This window comes from Notothenia rossii (genome assembly GCF_949606895.1).
Source record: "Notothenia rossii genome assembly, chromosome: 3".
NCBI lineage: Eukaryota > Metazoa > Chordata > Actinopteri > Perciformes > Nototheniidae > Notothenia > Notothenia rossii.
This window is the reverse complement of record NC_136901.1, coordinates 32269475-32286287: the sequence shown is the minus strand read 5'-3', so window position 1 is coordinate 32286287 and position 16813 is coordinate 32269475. Positions and strand designations below refer to the sequence as shown.

The following is a 16813-nucleotide window of genomic DNA, read 5'->3' as shown; positions in this document are numbered from 1 at the left end:
CCTTTTCATTTGGACCCTTTACAGCCTGATCTGAAACACACAGTGAAAGCAATGTGCTGTGTTTCTCTTCCAGAGCTCTGCCAAGATGGGGCTTCTGGATCCTTCCTGCAGACACAGTCTCCACTGACCTGCATGGTCCTGATTCACTTTCCATACAGCTGAGACACAAATACTGTACGCTATTATTATTATTTTTAAGGGAGCAAACACGGTTCAATAAAAAAGTGCACACAAACTGTAATTAAATATATTTTCCATCCGACTTCCACATTACACCGCTGACTTGCCCTCCTAAATGGCTAACTTAAGCTAACAGCACTAGCATTGACAATCTAATAAAGTAACTCCTGAGACACTCATTAGCTTCCTCTAGTTGCCATGCAACCAGTTGCTTTTAAACATGGTAATTTCTAACCTGACAGACGCTTGTTAGGATGGCCCAGCAGCCAAGTAGTGTAATGTGAGCTATTGAAAGTGGAGCTTTATAAAAAGATTGCGGATGATTATGATATAATGCACCTCACGTGTTATGACTTTTTTACGACATATTATATTTTATTTTGTAAATGATATCGTTAAATATATTCAGACTATTTTTCTCTTATAAAATGCCAAACTATGACATTTTTAATCAAATACATTATCGCCCACTACAAATAAATGTTTTGTAGCATGCTATATTATGCAATTTGTATGACATTATAATACATCTAATATACTCAATAATACATCTATTTCTAATAGAAATGTGAAATGAATGCATTCATATCTAGATTACAGTGACCAGTATAATAGCTGTGGTGCTGTGGAGGTGAATGAAAAAGCTTCATCATCGTGTGGAATGAAAAGACACACACCAGTTTAGAGGCTGCTTTTTATCATATTGTTTCCAACTGTACATGAGGGGGAGGGGGGGGGGGGATCTCTCGTTTAGGATCTACTGTAGCTCTAGAAAACTGAATGCTCACATCAAAGCAGCTTGATATAAATAATTTACAAGAAAAATAGTATTCTAAGAAAGATATAGCGCCTCAAGAGGAAGACACTGTCCTTGAACTCTTTTCATAGACCTTTTCTGTACATTATGTCTTTACATGGAAAGCTTATGACAATCCACATCACCAAAATAGAAAGAAGACGTATTTACAGATATCAAAACAGCGTGACGTCAGAGAAGACTAACATAAATCTACAAAACACTTTCTATATAGCTTTCTTTTCTTACAGCAAAATGCCTATGTGCACACACAAAAGTAGGAATAATAATAATATGATGTAAAACCACATAAGTGAGTAAAAAAAAGTTATTTTAAAATACATCAAATGAGTTATAACTTTGACAGATAATGGCGAGAGAGACAGAATGTGTTCTGGATAAAGGGATTCCACCGGCCTCTCGTTTCCAGAGTAAGTCCTACTCCATATGAAGTGTGAAGCACGGAGAAACAGCAGCATTGAGATTCTGTTCTTATGGCAGCAATGCTCTTATGCTTCATCCAGGCAGCAGTAAAAAGTCACCATGCACAATGTGTTATGCAGATGCACGAATATGTGATCGGGGTTAACTTACACCACCCTGCCTCCTTCTAACAAATGCAGACAAAACCAACGTGTTATTAGGGATGTCCTGAGTGCGCTAGGAATTATGGGGGCTGGTGACTCAGCTTATAAGGCCCATCTCTCCCCCCCGAGGCTCCGGGAGCATCATAATGCCCTCCAATGAGATGCTGAGGCCACAAAGAGGACATATTGAAAAGTTGCTCCTCGTGCTGTGACGTCTGATTCTAGGGAAATGGACCGTGTACATTATGTAAGGAGTGGATGAAACACACAGAATACATTTCCACAGTAAACCTCTGAGGATCTCGGCTGCACCCCCCACCCCAGAGATTCTTCCTGCAGTCTTTACAGTTTGATGTGGGATGCTGGTCTCCTGCTGGGATCCTCAGCTGAGGGATGGAGACATCAGTGAGGGGTCCCCTTCCTCCGGAGCTCCAGAGTGAACAGACCCTCCTCCCGGCCCAGAGCGTGCTGCACCCCCACCCGGTGAGCCGTCTCTGTGGCCGTGATGTCGATCTGAGCGTACTTGCTGGAGCTCTTTCCTTTAAACACACAACACAGAGGTTCTTTTGACTTCAAGTGAGAGACAGGAAGTGTAACATTTTAAATGTTCAGCACTGAAGACATTCAACACTTTGCCTTTTGACTTGCTACAAGGCAAGACAGTACTTTTCAGCACACGGCAACCCAAAGTGCTTTACAAAATAAAATAAAAGACATTTATGAATAAATACAGTGGAAGCACATTATAAACAGGCATAAAATACATGGATAAAAGCCATACTGCAGTTTGAATTTGAACAACTCATCCAAATGCAGCGTCAAAAAGATACGTTTTTAATCTGGATTTCAAAGTATTAACAGTTGCAGCTGACCTGCAGGACTCAGGGAGTTTGTTCCAGATGGTCGGGGCATAAAAACTAAACGCTGCTTCTCCATGGTTAGTTCTGACTATTGTAACAGAGAGCAGACCCGACTCCTGGATGGTTCATACTTCTGCAGGAGATCGTTAATACCATTTGGTCCTAAACCATTTAGTGCTTTATAAACCAGCAGCAGTTCTTTAAAATCAATTATTTGACACACAGGAAGCCAGTGTAAAGTAGGGATGGGAACGATTAATCGAATATTTAAAATGATTCAGGTATTCGAATATGAGTTATGAGTTGTTGTTTTGGGAGGGGTGCCTAAGTTGATTACATATTGTCAAATGGAATAATTCAATGTATACAACAGTGCTATAGCTAAATGTGTTGGGTCTAAAGGTGTGTTTTGCTCCGCTCACCGGTCCCTCACAGCGGGCAGAGCTGCAGGTGCTGATCTCTCTCTCACGTCCGGTTATACTTCACTCACGTTTATGATAGATCAGATCTAGCTAGTTCTAGCTAACGATATGGCTGCTGCCCCTCCCTACACGCAGATCACGCAGACTCAAACCTCCTCTTAGGCCCAAATTCCAGCTGAGAGGGTCTTCTCTACAGCTGGCCTGATTGTGAATCGTCTACCCACCCGCCTCTCCCCTGAGTAGACATGCTCATATTCTTAAACAAGAATGAGTATTGAATAGCTGCATTCTGTACATAGGCCCTGTTATAGGTTTTTGATCTCTGTTGTAATAGGGTTACGTTACCCTAACCCGTTATGTTGTTCGTGTATGATCCCTCTTTCATTTAAAAACCAAGTTATGTTTTAAGCATGAAAGCTGTAGGCCTATAGCTGTCAACTGTTCAAACTGTGATCACCAGTTCAATACATTTGACAAATTCGACTTGGTTTCTATACTTATTTGAACAAGTAACTATTTATTTATTTTTTGTAAAGATTTTTCCCAAATTTTTTTATTTTTATAGGATATGTACAATTTGGTTAACCGTTTTTTTGGGGGTTGAATATTCGAATATACATTTGCTTTCAAATTCCCATCCCAAGTGTAAAGACTTCAGAACTGGAGTGATGTGATCCACTTTCTTAGTGTTAGTGAGGACTCGAGCAGCAGCGTTCTGAATCAGCTGAAGCTTTCTAATAGATACTTTAGTGAGACCTGTGAAGACGCCATTACAGTAGTCCAGTCGACTGAAGATAAAAGCATGGACAAGCTTTTCCAAATCCTGTTGTGACATTAGTCTTTTAATCCTAGATATGTTCTTCAGGTGATAGTATGCAGACCTAATAACTGTTGAAATGTGACCATCACTACACCTACGGTAGATTTCTGGCTTTATTCGTTGTTTTGAAGTCTGCCGACTGAAGCTCTGCGATTACTTTTAATCGTTCCTCCTTTGCTCCAGAAGCAATAATCTCAGTTTTCTGTTTGTTCAATTGGAGAAAGTTCCTACTTCCTGCACAACAAAGCGAGCTGGAATGATGATAGTGGATTGACACCGAATTTGCATTTTAGTGGGAGCTTTTCATTTGGACCCTTTACAGCCTGATCTGTGAAAATAATGTCCCCTGTGTTTCTCTTCCAAAGCATTCTCTGCCAAGCTGAGGCTCCCAGATCCTTTGGACGATTCAACAGACAAACATTTCATATTTTAATACGTTTTCTCTGTCCTTTGACTCTGCAGCCAGACTCACGTACTGTGAGAGGATCTGGCTCATCATGGTGGAGCAACAATTACATCTAAACCTCTCCACCGCCACTCTAAGCCTAACAGAGTTGTGTTTGACTCCACAGGTGATCCATGTCCAGAATCCAACAAAGGGACTATGAGAGGTCTGCGGGGGGGGAAGCTCGTCATGATGTCAGTGCTAAGGTGAAGGGACTCAGTCTAACATGGCCACTAAGGGGTGTGAAACTTCCTTAATTAAAAAGGAACAACAACGAGTTAAATATGAGAGCCTTTAAACACATTTTACGATTCTTTTTTCTTACCCAAAGAGGAATGAATGCATTTAAAGAGACATAAATACTGAATGATCTTTCAATTGTCCATTTAGTTTTGGGAAATACTCCAAGAGCTAAATGTGAAATTGAGTCCAATCATGTTACATATGAAGCTACAGCTATATAAAGTATGCTAAGCTTATCACAAAGACAGGACACTGCTACATTGATCACTCACTAAAATGTGACCTGTTTGTTTAATAAGTAATAAAAACACAACAACTTTTCTGTTATTTTGGAACTTAGAAAATGAGCCTGTTTTTCAGAGACGTTATGCTAAGATGAAAGCGGCTGTAGCTTCAGATTTAGCATACAGAAACAAGTGATATCTTTGCATGCAATCCTCATGTAAGGAAGCAGATAAGAATATTGCCTTTCATATTTTTATTGACAATATTGCTGATAATCAATGACTCGTTTCTTCCAGTAGTTCTATCTTTGGGCACATGGGTTTTACCTTCCTAGAAGTAAACGCTTGCTGTAATTAAAACAGAATATATTTTGGTTTTGGAGTTGTTCGAGAAAAAAAGAGGCTTTTGAAATCTTTACCTCGTACTCTTGGAATGAAAATCTGTGTTACTATTTACTGAAATTCTTTAGCTAAAAAAGAAATCAGTAGTCAGTGCAATCGTAACCCTCACCATTTAAAGGATAAAGCACATTCTTGTGAGGTGAGAGCAAAAATAAATCCAATTCCGAGAACTGATCTCAGATATAACAAATGTTCCGAGAGACGTGTATCTCTGCCCTTGAGGCCAACTCATGTCTTACAGTATGCGACTGGCCACACAAAGCAGCAGAATATGCAAATGGCTCCGTTAAAGCCTTAAAATTCCCCTCATGTCACCTCTTCCTGATGCACGTCACAGGCATGGCCGTAATTCTGGGCGCTTCCTTGCGTGAAAATCCAATGAGCGGGACGGACGTCAGGGTTTAATGGCTGACGCAGTTTGAATAAATATGGCCGTCATCTGCTGTTGGCGTTATGTGTTTTACAGTCTCATAAAGTGGAGGAAATCAAAACCAGCTCCTAACAACGCATTCATATTCCCTGGAGGAGGAGGGTCCCATTTGAGCTGTGATCTGAATGCCCTGTGACCCCCCCCCCCCCCCCCCCCCCTCCTCCTTGGATATAAACTATACTGCAGACATCAGACATTAACCCCTCTCAGAGCTCCTTGTCCTCCTGAAACAGCGACCTGTATGTCAATTAGCGCTCTGCGGCGTCTCCATGGCGAGGACTCAGCTGTCTTTCAGCTCCACTCCTTTAACGCTGAACGAGTGAAATGGAATTACCCAACAATCGTGTTATCTAGAGCGACTTTCTGACATGGATAGTGGCGCAGATCAGGAACATGAGACGGACGGAGACAGGGGCCACGGCTGGGGCCCCTTTACTTTAGTTTTAGTCGACTCAGGATGGTCGATTTCTCCAAGTTCAAACCTTTGCATTCAAAGGTCTTCCTGCATCTAATCCATTTAAGGTCCTCATTAAATATTATCATGAATCTTTTATGATGTTCTAATGGCAATCTGGATTTGCATTAACAGGCCTTCATGATTTCTTAGTTTATGATGATTGGCATTTACAGCGTGTCCATCGGCTCTGCTGTTATACAGTGCAGTGTAGCAGGATTTCATAAACGTGTCTTATAGAAGGAGAGTTGTGTGTGTATAAGCTAAGACTTAGTAAAGTATGGAAAAACTATCAGTTAAAAGAAGATAGATATGCATATAACAGAAATGCAACATCTTTGACATTACTGAAAAACTACAACTACCCTAAGGGGAGGAAATACTACTGCCTACAATTCCCAAATGTTTTTGTGCTGAAACAATACTTAGTATCTTACTTTGAGAAATCCTAACATGTCCGATTAGTCGGATTTGAAGCTTGATCCAACACAAGCAGACCTAAATAAGTAACAGTGTGACAAAAACAATAGATTTTTTTTAATGAATCTGACCAGACATTCTTTGCTTTGATCACTTTCTTACTGTGCTGGAAACATATTTAGTTTGGTGCAAAAAGCAGACCTTTCTGAGATCTCCTTGAGTTTCAGTATTGAATATTGGAAGTGAAATGTGTATCTGAAGCTTCTCGTTGATTTTCTCCACAGGAGGACTTTGCCCTGCTAACTGTTGATCACATCTGGATAAGGTGGGATCGTTGTTACTCTACAGAGAAGTGTCCTTACTTTGAGGGGGGGGGTGTGCGACGGTCCCTCGGGGGCCCGGCTCCAGCAGCTCCAGCTCCATGTAGTTGAGCTGCTTCTTGGATGTGGGACTAACAGGAATATTCACATATGTCACACCTTCACAGCGAGGCCTTTCAAGAAGCGCCGCCTCGGGGGAGAACACAAACACGGCCCCTGGGGAAGTGAGAGTAAAACCATTTTAATGAAAATCAGGACCAGTCCCTGCCTATTCTAACATTTGGTCCTTTCCGAGAGGTGTGAACAGTTATTTTTACAAAAACCCAGAGGACCAGAACCAACTAGATTTGTGAATAGTGTACAGTATCTCCATGCCAACCAACTTCATTGTCATCCTCAAAAGCCTTTAATACACATAAAAGAGGCATTCAGGTGCATCGGGATGACTTTATCTTTATTAAAATGAACAGTTAATTCGCCGCATATTACATGGGGATTGGTTTCCATTTTATTCAGCTTGTTCATTGTAATAAAAACTGTCCCTCTGCTACAGAACTCCATCAGGATTACCTTGACAATACATCCTCGGATATATTTGTCTTTTCATGGGATTTTACGTCAGAAAGATAGCACCAGTCCGACATTTATTTGAAAGGGTTTTATTGTCATTATGACTTCAATTAAAAGATAAGTGTGGAGAAAAGGAGAGCTGGTGTTATTTTAACACTTTGTCTGTTCTCCATCAGAAGCTAGAAGATGTCTCCCCCTCAGGTGAGTAACTCTTGAGGCAGTCCTTATCAAAGCCTGCTGTTAATTAAAGTCATTCAGACAGATATCTGCACTGAAGTCTCTATATTACAGCAGCAGATCTGGGATCAGCAGCTACACTGGCACACTGTGCATTCCTCTGGATTGCCTTCTCCCACCAGAGGCTCATTTTACATGATCTGAGGCCCCAGGGATAGATGATGGGATGCATTATGGACATTTTGTTTTATGAGGCAGTTAAACCCAAAGTTATTGCCCTTATAATCCCACCCTCAGCTCCATATTTAATTCCTTGCAAATGTAATGTTTGTGTGTCGGCAAATCAGATTTCTAAGTAAAACCCAACACAGCAGAAGCAGGTTGGGGATTATACTGAAATTATTTCATATTCTCATTTCTTAAAATGTATAAACACCAACAGAATACCTTTGAAGAAAAATACATGTTGCCTCAAACAATTGAACTGAACGCTCTGGTCTGTGTGTTGGACAGGAAGAACTACAGAGTGTCCTTCAGTGCTCTTGAAAGGTAAGATTGACTAAACCTAGAAGCCACCAAGGACAAAAGAGAAGAGCCAAATCTGTTTTGCTCAAGGTATTTCTAATGCAGTTTAAGAAGAACTGCATTAAAATATGTGCATATATTTCAACCTGCAGGGCGTATTGGCCAACTCTGCCCGTGTCAACAATGCCAGTAAAGAGTTAAAAAAAACTTGTTTTGAGTGAATTTGCATAATCTGAATATTGTGTTCTCTCCAAAGAATAGAAAGTAATGAAAGAAAGAAATACTGAAATGTATCCAAACAGATTTGAGTGAAGTGACTGGAAAATAAAGTGACTGCTTTCTGAAGTCAACTAACTTCAGCACTGTTCATCAGAATCACATTTAGGGCCACATGCTTTCTGGATAAAGTCACTTGTTTTGACTTATCATTATAAAGTAAAGCTGCACTTTCCACAGGAGTAGTAACCAATAACTTAATGAACATTTTTGGTCTAAAATGTTTGAGATTTATGGATTTTTTTTATGTATTAACAATCAATATTAACTGCTAAATGATTACAAATCCCTCGTTAGCTTATTAACAATTCACACTTATTCAGGGGTGTGAGGTTTCACTGCCAATATGTAGTGTGTGTGATGCACTGCATGTCAGCTAAAACTAACTCACTGATGAACAGAGAACTCTTCATAACAAAACAACACCCATACAAATATTCCCAACAAAGACTTCAACTGAGGGCCTCTCCTACTTGTGTCAAAATATTGCAAAAACTATGAAATTCTGCATCAAATATTTATAAATCCATGTCATTTGTTTTGATTCAGCTGTGTTGTAATGAAACCTTTCCATATTTGTAATCCAGTAAAGGATTGTAAATTTGTTTGTAGAGGCTGGGCAATGTGCAGCGTTTGGCGACAAAAACAACTTCACCTGCTGTCGCCTCTTTCTGAATGGCAGCGGCTCCAACCAGCAGCTGGAGGCGGGGCCCCCGGGGGCCAATCGCAGATCAGAGAGGAGCAGCCTTATCCCTAATTGATCAGACACCCAGCAGCAGTGTGGGGTTTATAATGGCCGCCATTATAGCAGTGGGTTAGCCCGCAGCTATAGGAGGAGGGACTCTCTATAGAGCACTCTGCAGAGCCTCTGGGGGGGGGGGGGGGGGGTGTCACAGAGTCAAAAGGGGAAACACGGCTCTAAGACGTGTGTGTTGGGGGAGACCGGTTTAAGCTGGTTTTCCATCTTTCTACATCCCTCTGCAGGAAGGCATTGAGGAGGTGAAAACATGTACAAGTGTTCCCAAAGGAGTGATGACTTTACTCAAAAGGACAATCCTTTAGAGACATATTCCATTTCATGTGTTCAATAATTGAAGAGAATAAAAGAAGATGACTGTTAAGTAAACAAACCTACACATTATTAAACATTATTTCTAATTAAAACGCATCTTTCTACCCAGGTTCACCTGCCTGACTTCATCAGGAAACTATTCTTTTCAGATCCCATCCTTTGAGCCAGCAGGAGCCCCTGATGATGGAAACAAAGCCAAGACCCTGCCAAAGACCCCACTGCCAGGGTCTCTGCGCTGATAGGTGAGTGTTTTCGAATCAGCTAATCCGGATTTTGTTGTTGATTTATTTGATAATGAATATCAGAGCAACAACTCAGGATATGAAATAGACATTCCCAAGTCTTATACAGCAGTCCAGCAATAAAACAGTTCACCAGGGTTTCATTGAATAATCAGGCATGGCTCAAAACTGATTTCCTACTATTTGTCACCAACATGTTACTAGATCCATTTTGCACAAACTGTCAAAATGACAATAATTAACCAGTAAAAGTGCCACAAGAACAACCTGAACAGACGTCTCAGAATTCAAACAAACTGTTGATATAGCGTCATCAATCATTGCTGCTATTTTTCATCTTTCATAAAAGTGTTACAAACTTCTCTGACATCAACAGTGACTCATTTCAGTTGCCATGGAGCTGGCCTCCTTACATAACCTGAACTACTTGGTTGCCTCCTGCGCATCCCCGTCCATTACCTGCTCGCAGAGGTGTGTGTGTGTGTGTGTGTGTGTGTGTGTGTGTGTGTGTGTGTGTGTGTGTGTGTGTGTGTGTGTGTGTGTGTGTGTGTGTGTGTGTGTGTGTGTGTGTGTGTGTGTGTGTGTGTGTGTGTGTGTGTGTGTGTGTGTGTGTGTGTGTGTGTGTGTGTGTGTGTGTGTGTGTGTGTGTGTGTGTGTGTGTGTGTGTGTGTGTGTGTGTGTGTGTGTGTGTGTGTGTGTGTGTGTGTGTGTGTGTGTGTGTGTGCATACATGGTGACAGCAGCTGAGACTCCCTCAGCAGGTGTGCATTAGACTGAGGGCATGTTGCAGGCTGAGGGACGCCTAAGTGGCAGAGCGTCCCCTGACAGCGGTCATCTCCTGATACAAGGGGGTCTTACATAACTCCAGTGGAAGGCTTACATGAAATGCAGATTGATTAATAAGTGTTCCAGCTGCAGTGAGCCCTCCACTACACAATGACCTGAGGCTTTTATTCTGAATTATATTAATGTCAACACAAATGACTGAAGTGACTAACACCGCTGCTACATTCTGTCCCTGCAGATACTCTCTCTACTACATCAGAAGGATCCGTCCCCTGACCCAGAAGGCAACACAGGCCCTGGTCCAGGCTCTTATCATCGCCGTGACTACTGCAGTGGCTCAGGCCCTTCCTACATTCAGGACATGGTTAACCATACACTCCAGCACTTCGCTCTGCATCGGCCAATCGGCTTGCTACTCCTTGCAAAATGATGATTTCTTTTTTCAAACCTCTATTCCTAAGAGCAATATGAATGATTTGTAATCTACTAAAAGAAGCATTTGATGTTTTTGTAAATTAATTTCTTGGTTGTTGCTGGTGAATCACAACTTTGACCCTGATCTGTTGGCTCCAGACATTATGCAGAACTGTATGTTATGTTCTCTATGAAGACTGTAGGAGCCACATATGAAGTCTTTTCTGTGTTTGTTACGGTACCTGTTTTTGAGTCACTATAGGGGGTGGGGGCGTGTCATTGGATTTGTGTGGTGATGTTTGTGGTTATATCCGGTTGTTTTTACCTGCGCACTTTGAGATAGATGAAGGGGGAGTGAACTGGAGAAGGACAATTGTTGTTGACCGCACCCATAAAAGAATATATGGATATGGACTATTGAATGTTTGCTTTGGAAATAAAAGGTCAAACGCATACTGGTGGAAAGAGAGAGTTTTTGCGCGTCGTCCACGATGTTTTTCTCTTGTTTAGTCCCTCGCGGCACTTTGTTTGGAATATTACTGCTGCAATAAAGACAGCTTCCTGTCAATGTCACAGTCCATTAACCTGAATAAAGTCAAGTAAACATTATGCGTATTGACAATAAGTGTTCCTGTTTGTGTGCCATTTCAGACACTTAATGCTTCATTTGATTTGATTTATTCATAATACACCTGAAACCAACCGGTTTGCTGAATCAGGTGCATGACTCATATCTATTGGCTTTATATAAGTGGCTCCTGGTTACTGTAAGAGGCCGGGGTAATGCACAGCTGAAAACTGACAATGCTCTCACCTTCAGTCTCCTGCAGCAGCCTCTGCTGACTGTAGCTGCCCATCAGCTCGTACTTGCTTTTCTCTTCTGCCTGCAAGACACAGAGCACTGTTGATCAGAATATGCACAATGTGTCATATGTTTACAGAGGAAGGGTACACATTAGGAGTATTAATATACAGACGCAGAAATTGACTGAGAGCTCCGGGCTGCGGTACGTCTAACACTGTCCGCAACGGCTCATCAGCATGGATGGATAACCAAGCAACCTCTGTGAGAACAGCTATCATGGGATGACCGTTGGTGGAGTGCAGCCACATTGCTTTCGGTCTCATTAGGCGCGTTCACACCAAGTACTTTTCCCACAAAGGTTCCTGAGAACTACGATTTAGTTGCGTTCACATCAAAAAGTCCCAGGAACTAAATTAGTTCTAGAGAACCTTTTTTACCCCTTTTTCGACTTTCATGGGAGAAAAAGGTTCCTGTGTTTGATTGGCTGTGCGGAATGCAAACCACGCCCCATCAAACTCCCAAAAACGTTTGTGAAGCCGCCATTTTATTATCATTATTAGCATTAGCATTAGCCCAGCGCAGAAACGCAGAGAGACTAACTTATGTCAACACAAAATAAAACATGGGAGCGGTGGAGATGAGGAGGTGTCGGCGTTCTGGCCGTTTACTCGGAAGGCTTCAGTAGAAGCTGCTGGGAGTCCCAGCAGCTTGGTTATGGCTAGAAAGGATCTGTCTAATGTAAATATGACGTCACGTTCTTGTTCTAACTCTCGTTGTAATCGGAGCGGCTCGGCTGTAATCGGAAAGGGTCGGGGTGGGCGGGATGCGGGAAGATCGCGGGAACATCGAGAAGAGACGTCGTTCTAACTCTCGTTGTAATCAGAGCAGTGGTAACCACTCAAAGTCCTCAAGAGATAGGAAACGACAGCAGTGTGGGACCTTATTGCGGGAAATTACTGAGCACACATACCACCTACAGGATGAGACGTTCATGTGTACAGTGATATCAAGACTAAATGATCTTTTGGAGGACGTAAAGCAACACACCCCACATGACAGTAGTCTTCCTCTCACCTTCACGCCCCCCCAAACACAAAAGGCAGAAGAGGACCATAACACCTCTCAGTACCAGCCATCGTAGACACCCTTTTTCAGGCCGGGTGGGTCATAAAGCTGAGGTCATGAGATCCAACTACAGAGTGGACAGCTTGAACAAGATTTTAAAAGCTAAGTCCCCAGAGTCTAATGCGGGAGGAGCAGGCAGGGGTACGAAGAGGAGGATAGATGCTTTAGGTAAGAACAAAGTATATTTACTTTTGCCATCTCCTCTATATTCACAAAACACAGCCAATCATCCATTCCAATCCTATGTGACATGGCACAGTTCATTTCACTCCAATAGAAACTGATATAAAAGAGACCATTAGTCTTCTCATTGTGCTTATTGCTGTGGATAGGTGTTAACTATTGTTGTTGTATTGTATCATATCAAAAGTTGTTTTCATCCAAGGCACCACCGCCAGGTGAATGTTGGAAGCTTGGAGATGAATGGAGCTGTAAAGAGGTGCTAAGTAAAACAACCTTTTGAATCCATTGCATGTGATTGATGTAGTTATAAAAAGTATATCATAAGCTGTCATTACAGTCTAAATATCTAACAGCAAAAGGAGGAGAGGAGATGAGGAGAACAGAGGAGAGGAGACAGCAAAAGGAGGAGAGTATGAGGAGAGGAGAACAGGAGAGGAGAGGATACAGCAAAACGAGGATAGTCTGAGGAGAAGATGAGGAGAGGAGAACAGAGGAAACAGGGAAAGCAGAGTAAAGAGCAGAGTTGAAAGAGAAGTTGAAAGCAGAGCAAACAGTAGCAGGAGAAGTAGAGCAAATGTAAAAGTAACTTTGAAAAGTATCAGCAAGAAGATCAGAGTTGCATAATGTTATTTTGTTTTATTCGTTACTGTTATATTAATGTTGTATGTTCATTTTTGTACATAGGATAATAAAGATGATCTTAACCTTGAACTCGATTCATGACCTCATTTCATTATTAAAACCTTAATATCAAATTACATACTGGATTCAAATTAGGATCTCCAAATGTGTTGATGTAATGTTTGTGATAAACTGAAGGATAAAGTGTTCCTTTATGTGTTGAGAAAATTCCCCTCCCTCTTAAGCCAAGTAAGGTGTTTAAAAAGCCTCTTGGATCAGCTGGAAAATACATCATCAGAAAGCTGAAAACAGCTGTTTCACTTTACATTTGAAAGATACGACAGAGACAAAGCTACACATATATGATGGTATTATAGAATATGATGCATTGCTGCAGATTAAACTACCCAACGGGATATAAAAGAGGTGAACACATCTACAGCAGTAACATGCAACATACATTTTATTGCACCAGGAGCTATCTTGGGACTTTTACTGCAACAACGTTGACTTGCCTGTGAATACAAAATAAACCATAGTGTTGCTGATCTACAGTGTTGTCATTCTTCTTTCAACAGCAAGACCGCTAACAAGTATTTACATACTTAATATAGTTAAGTTTCTCGCCATCCCAAACGTAAACATTCAGCCACGTGACTGCGCTTCCGAGCCGCTCCGATTACAACGAGAGTTAGAACGAGAACGTGACGTCATATTTACATTAGACGGATCCTTTATAGCCATAACCCAGCAGCTTCTACTGAATCCAGTCCCTAACTCCGGGGACTTCCGGCCGGGGATTTTGGGCGGCAGTATACGCCGTGAAGTTGTTTGCGGCCTGCCAGTAAACCCAAAGCAGAAGAAGAAGAAGTGACGTCAGCGGCTTCATTTGCCTAATCCACCCCCAGGAACTAATTTCCGGTGTGAACGCAATCTGTACTTAGTTCATGAGAACTAAAGAGTTCTCAGGAACCTTTGTGGGAAAAGTACTTGGTGTGAACGCGCCTATTGAGGCCCACTGTACAGAGAAAGAGTGACTCCTTTAGGGGGAGAAGGGGTCCACTGATACTAGGGATGCCAGCAATTATTCAATTTTTCGAATATTCGTTAGTCTCCATAATCGAAAATTATTTTTAAAATTTGATTTGATTTATATATATTTTTATTATTATTTATGTTTTTCTTTTTTTTCCTGGCTTAGTTTAAACCAAAATGTAGACTAATGCTAATAATAGTATTAATAATTGTAAATGGCCATTGGTCACACCACCAGTTTGTTTTACTGTAAACTTGGAGGAAGCCAGCAGCGCAGGCAAATCATCGATTAATAATCGCCATGGCTGTCCGATTTTCGAATTTGATCATGGTCAGTTTCTGGCATCCCTAACTGATACGACTGTAGTTCATATTTAGAGAGAAGGACAGCTGATGGCCAATATGTTTTATTGTTTTCACATCTGATCAAATAAAAATGTATGTACCACCATTGACTCTGTTCACACTTATTTAACATTGAATCGTTTTAGTGAACTAAAGAGCATTAATCAGCAGATTTGCCTTGCTTCTAAGAGACACAACCAAAATGTTGTAAATGTACATAAATAAAACAATTAATCGACAATGTTAGCGTTGGTGCTTTACCTGGTTTTGAGTCAGTAAATGCTCAAACTAAAACTATGCCGATTAGTCAATGAATCTGGCTACGACAACAGTTTACGTTTGAGGTCATATGATCCAAAAGTGTATCTATTGCTGCTTGACTTTTCTTCCTTTTGCCTAACACTAAATATATTAAGTACAGAGCTTACACAATGTTCAATTACAGATATAACTCTAGCCTTTTCTAAAAAAAGAGTTAATCTCATCATATCAGACACGTTTGGCTGAACCCACAGAGAGACAGTGGAAGTGTGTGAGTGGTCCATAGTGTAAAGCGGATTAGAGAGTTTTGATTGGCCTACCTCAGAGTTCCTCTCCATGATCTCATAAGCAGGATCAGCTCTGCGTCGCTCCTCTTTGCTATTAAGCCTTTTGTCTGGTGGGAGAGAAAAACAGTTTTAAATATAAGCCTTTCCGCCACTTGTGCCAATGCCAGGAAATACATTAATCCCACATTGTACTTTCCTAAACCATCTTGTGATCAAGTCAGAGAAAGTGCTTTCTGGGTACACATTTGTCCAAACGAATCAAACAAAAGCTCATCTCACAATAAAACAACTATTACACAAGAATCCCTTCCGAAGCAAACAGTGTAGTGCCATTACTTGTCCTAGAAACATGTTAAACCAAAATCTAATTTACCCATACACATTTTCGACATACTAAACCATGCTATTTGTGCATAATTTCAACATTCTATATTATTCCGTTTTTTACAGAATTCGGACATTCTTTACTGTGTCGTTTTGTGATTAGGTTAACTTTAACACACGTTTTAAAGCTTTCATAGGAGAGCCTATACTGCATACTTCACAACCCTCAAGAACTCAGTTGGACAAGCAACACAACAAAAGGAATCATCAGAGTGAAGAGAGAAAACAAGCAGTTCATTCAACAAAGCAAGCCAGGCGGGAAAATTGAGAACAAAAGTAGGGAACAAAGAGATCCACTTCAAAAAGGGCTGAAGAGGAAAAGAACACCGAATAAATCGTGGAGGCTTTGTTGTGAGTTGAAGAGGAAACTGAAGAAGAGGAGACTGGAGAAGAGGAGACTGAAGAAGAGGCCTCTTACCTTCAATGGCCACTGTGGGAACATTTATCTCTTCGTGCTGACCCTGGATCTGTGATCTCTCGCTGGGAGTCTGGCGGAGTGCTTCCTCATCAGCAGCTGCTTCCTGCTCTTGGCTTTTCTTCAGGCCAGTTGGAAAGGTATGGGAGGTTGAAGTATTCCTGTTGCGGAACATTTCAGAAGGTGCGACCCGTGGAGCGGGGTGGCAGTGGTCCGCTCGACACTTTAAACAGTTCTCATAGATGGCATGTCTCTTGTCTGGCTGTGGATCGGTCGGGACACAGGGGCTTTTTGGTGCTGATTTGAGCTCATTTTCAAATCTAGGGCTCATTGACTCATAGAGGTTCAGGCTGTTAGTCTTGACCTCCGGAGAGCCCAACAGCTCAGCAGGCAGACTGGCTGGTTTCTCTCTTCCCTTCCTTGGCAGCAGTGAATCCTCACTCGTCCTCACTGCTGGCGTCTCTGAGCGGGGGAAGCTTCCAGGGCCAGGAGAGGCACACCGTTTCTCCAGACTTCTCCTCGCTGCATTAGTGCATGGACTGCATGGTGATTTGTCAACACTTTGATCTGCTGGGTTGAAAATATGATGTTCTGGAGGCAATACACGCTCAATACAATTTGATTTCTGCTCAAAATCAAATTAGGGAGCTGCAGCCCATGATGAATGTTTATTATCAAACATGCATCA

At 41.6% G+C, this 16813-nt stretch overlaps 1 protein-coding gene across 3 annotated transcripts in view; it reads right to left on the bottom strand.

Annotated features, from left to right (window-relative positions):
* Positions 1-844: 844 nt before the first annotated feature.
* The window catches only part of LOC307033205 (protein Dok-7-like), a 34940-nt gene continuing 18971 nt past the window's right edge, over positions 845-16813 (bottom strand). The window contains exons 9-13 of one of the 3 annotated variants that reach the window (XM_079671587.1): positions 16129-16695; positions 15360-15433; positions 11479-11548; positions 6646-6819; positions 845-2102 (exon numbers count right to left, since the gene is read on the bottom strand). In XM_079671587.1, the coding sequence (XP_079527713.1) occupies positions 1966-2102; positions 6646-6819; positions 11479-11548; positions 15360-15433; positions 16129-16695 (1022 nt within the window). In that variant the 3' untranslated portion in view covers positions 845-1965. The remainder of the gene's footprint in view (positions 2103-6645; positions 6820-11478; positions 11549-15359; positions 15434-16128; positions 16696-16813) is intronic. The other 2 variants (XM_079671588.1, XM_079671589.1) reach the window with 2 other exon arrangements.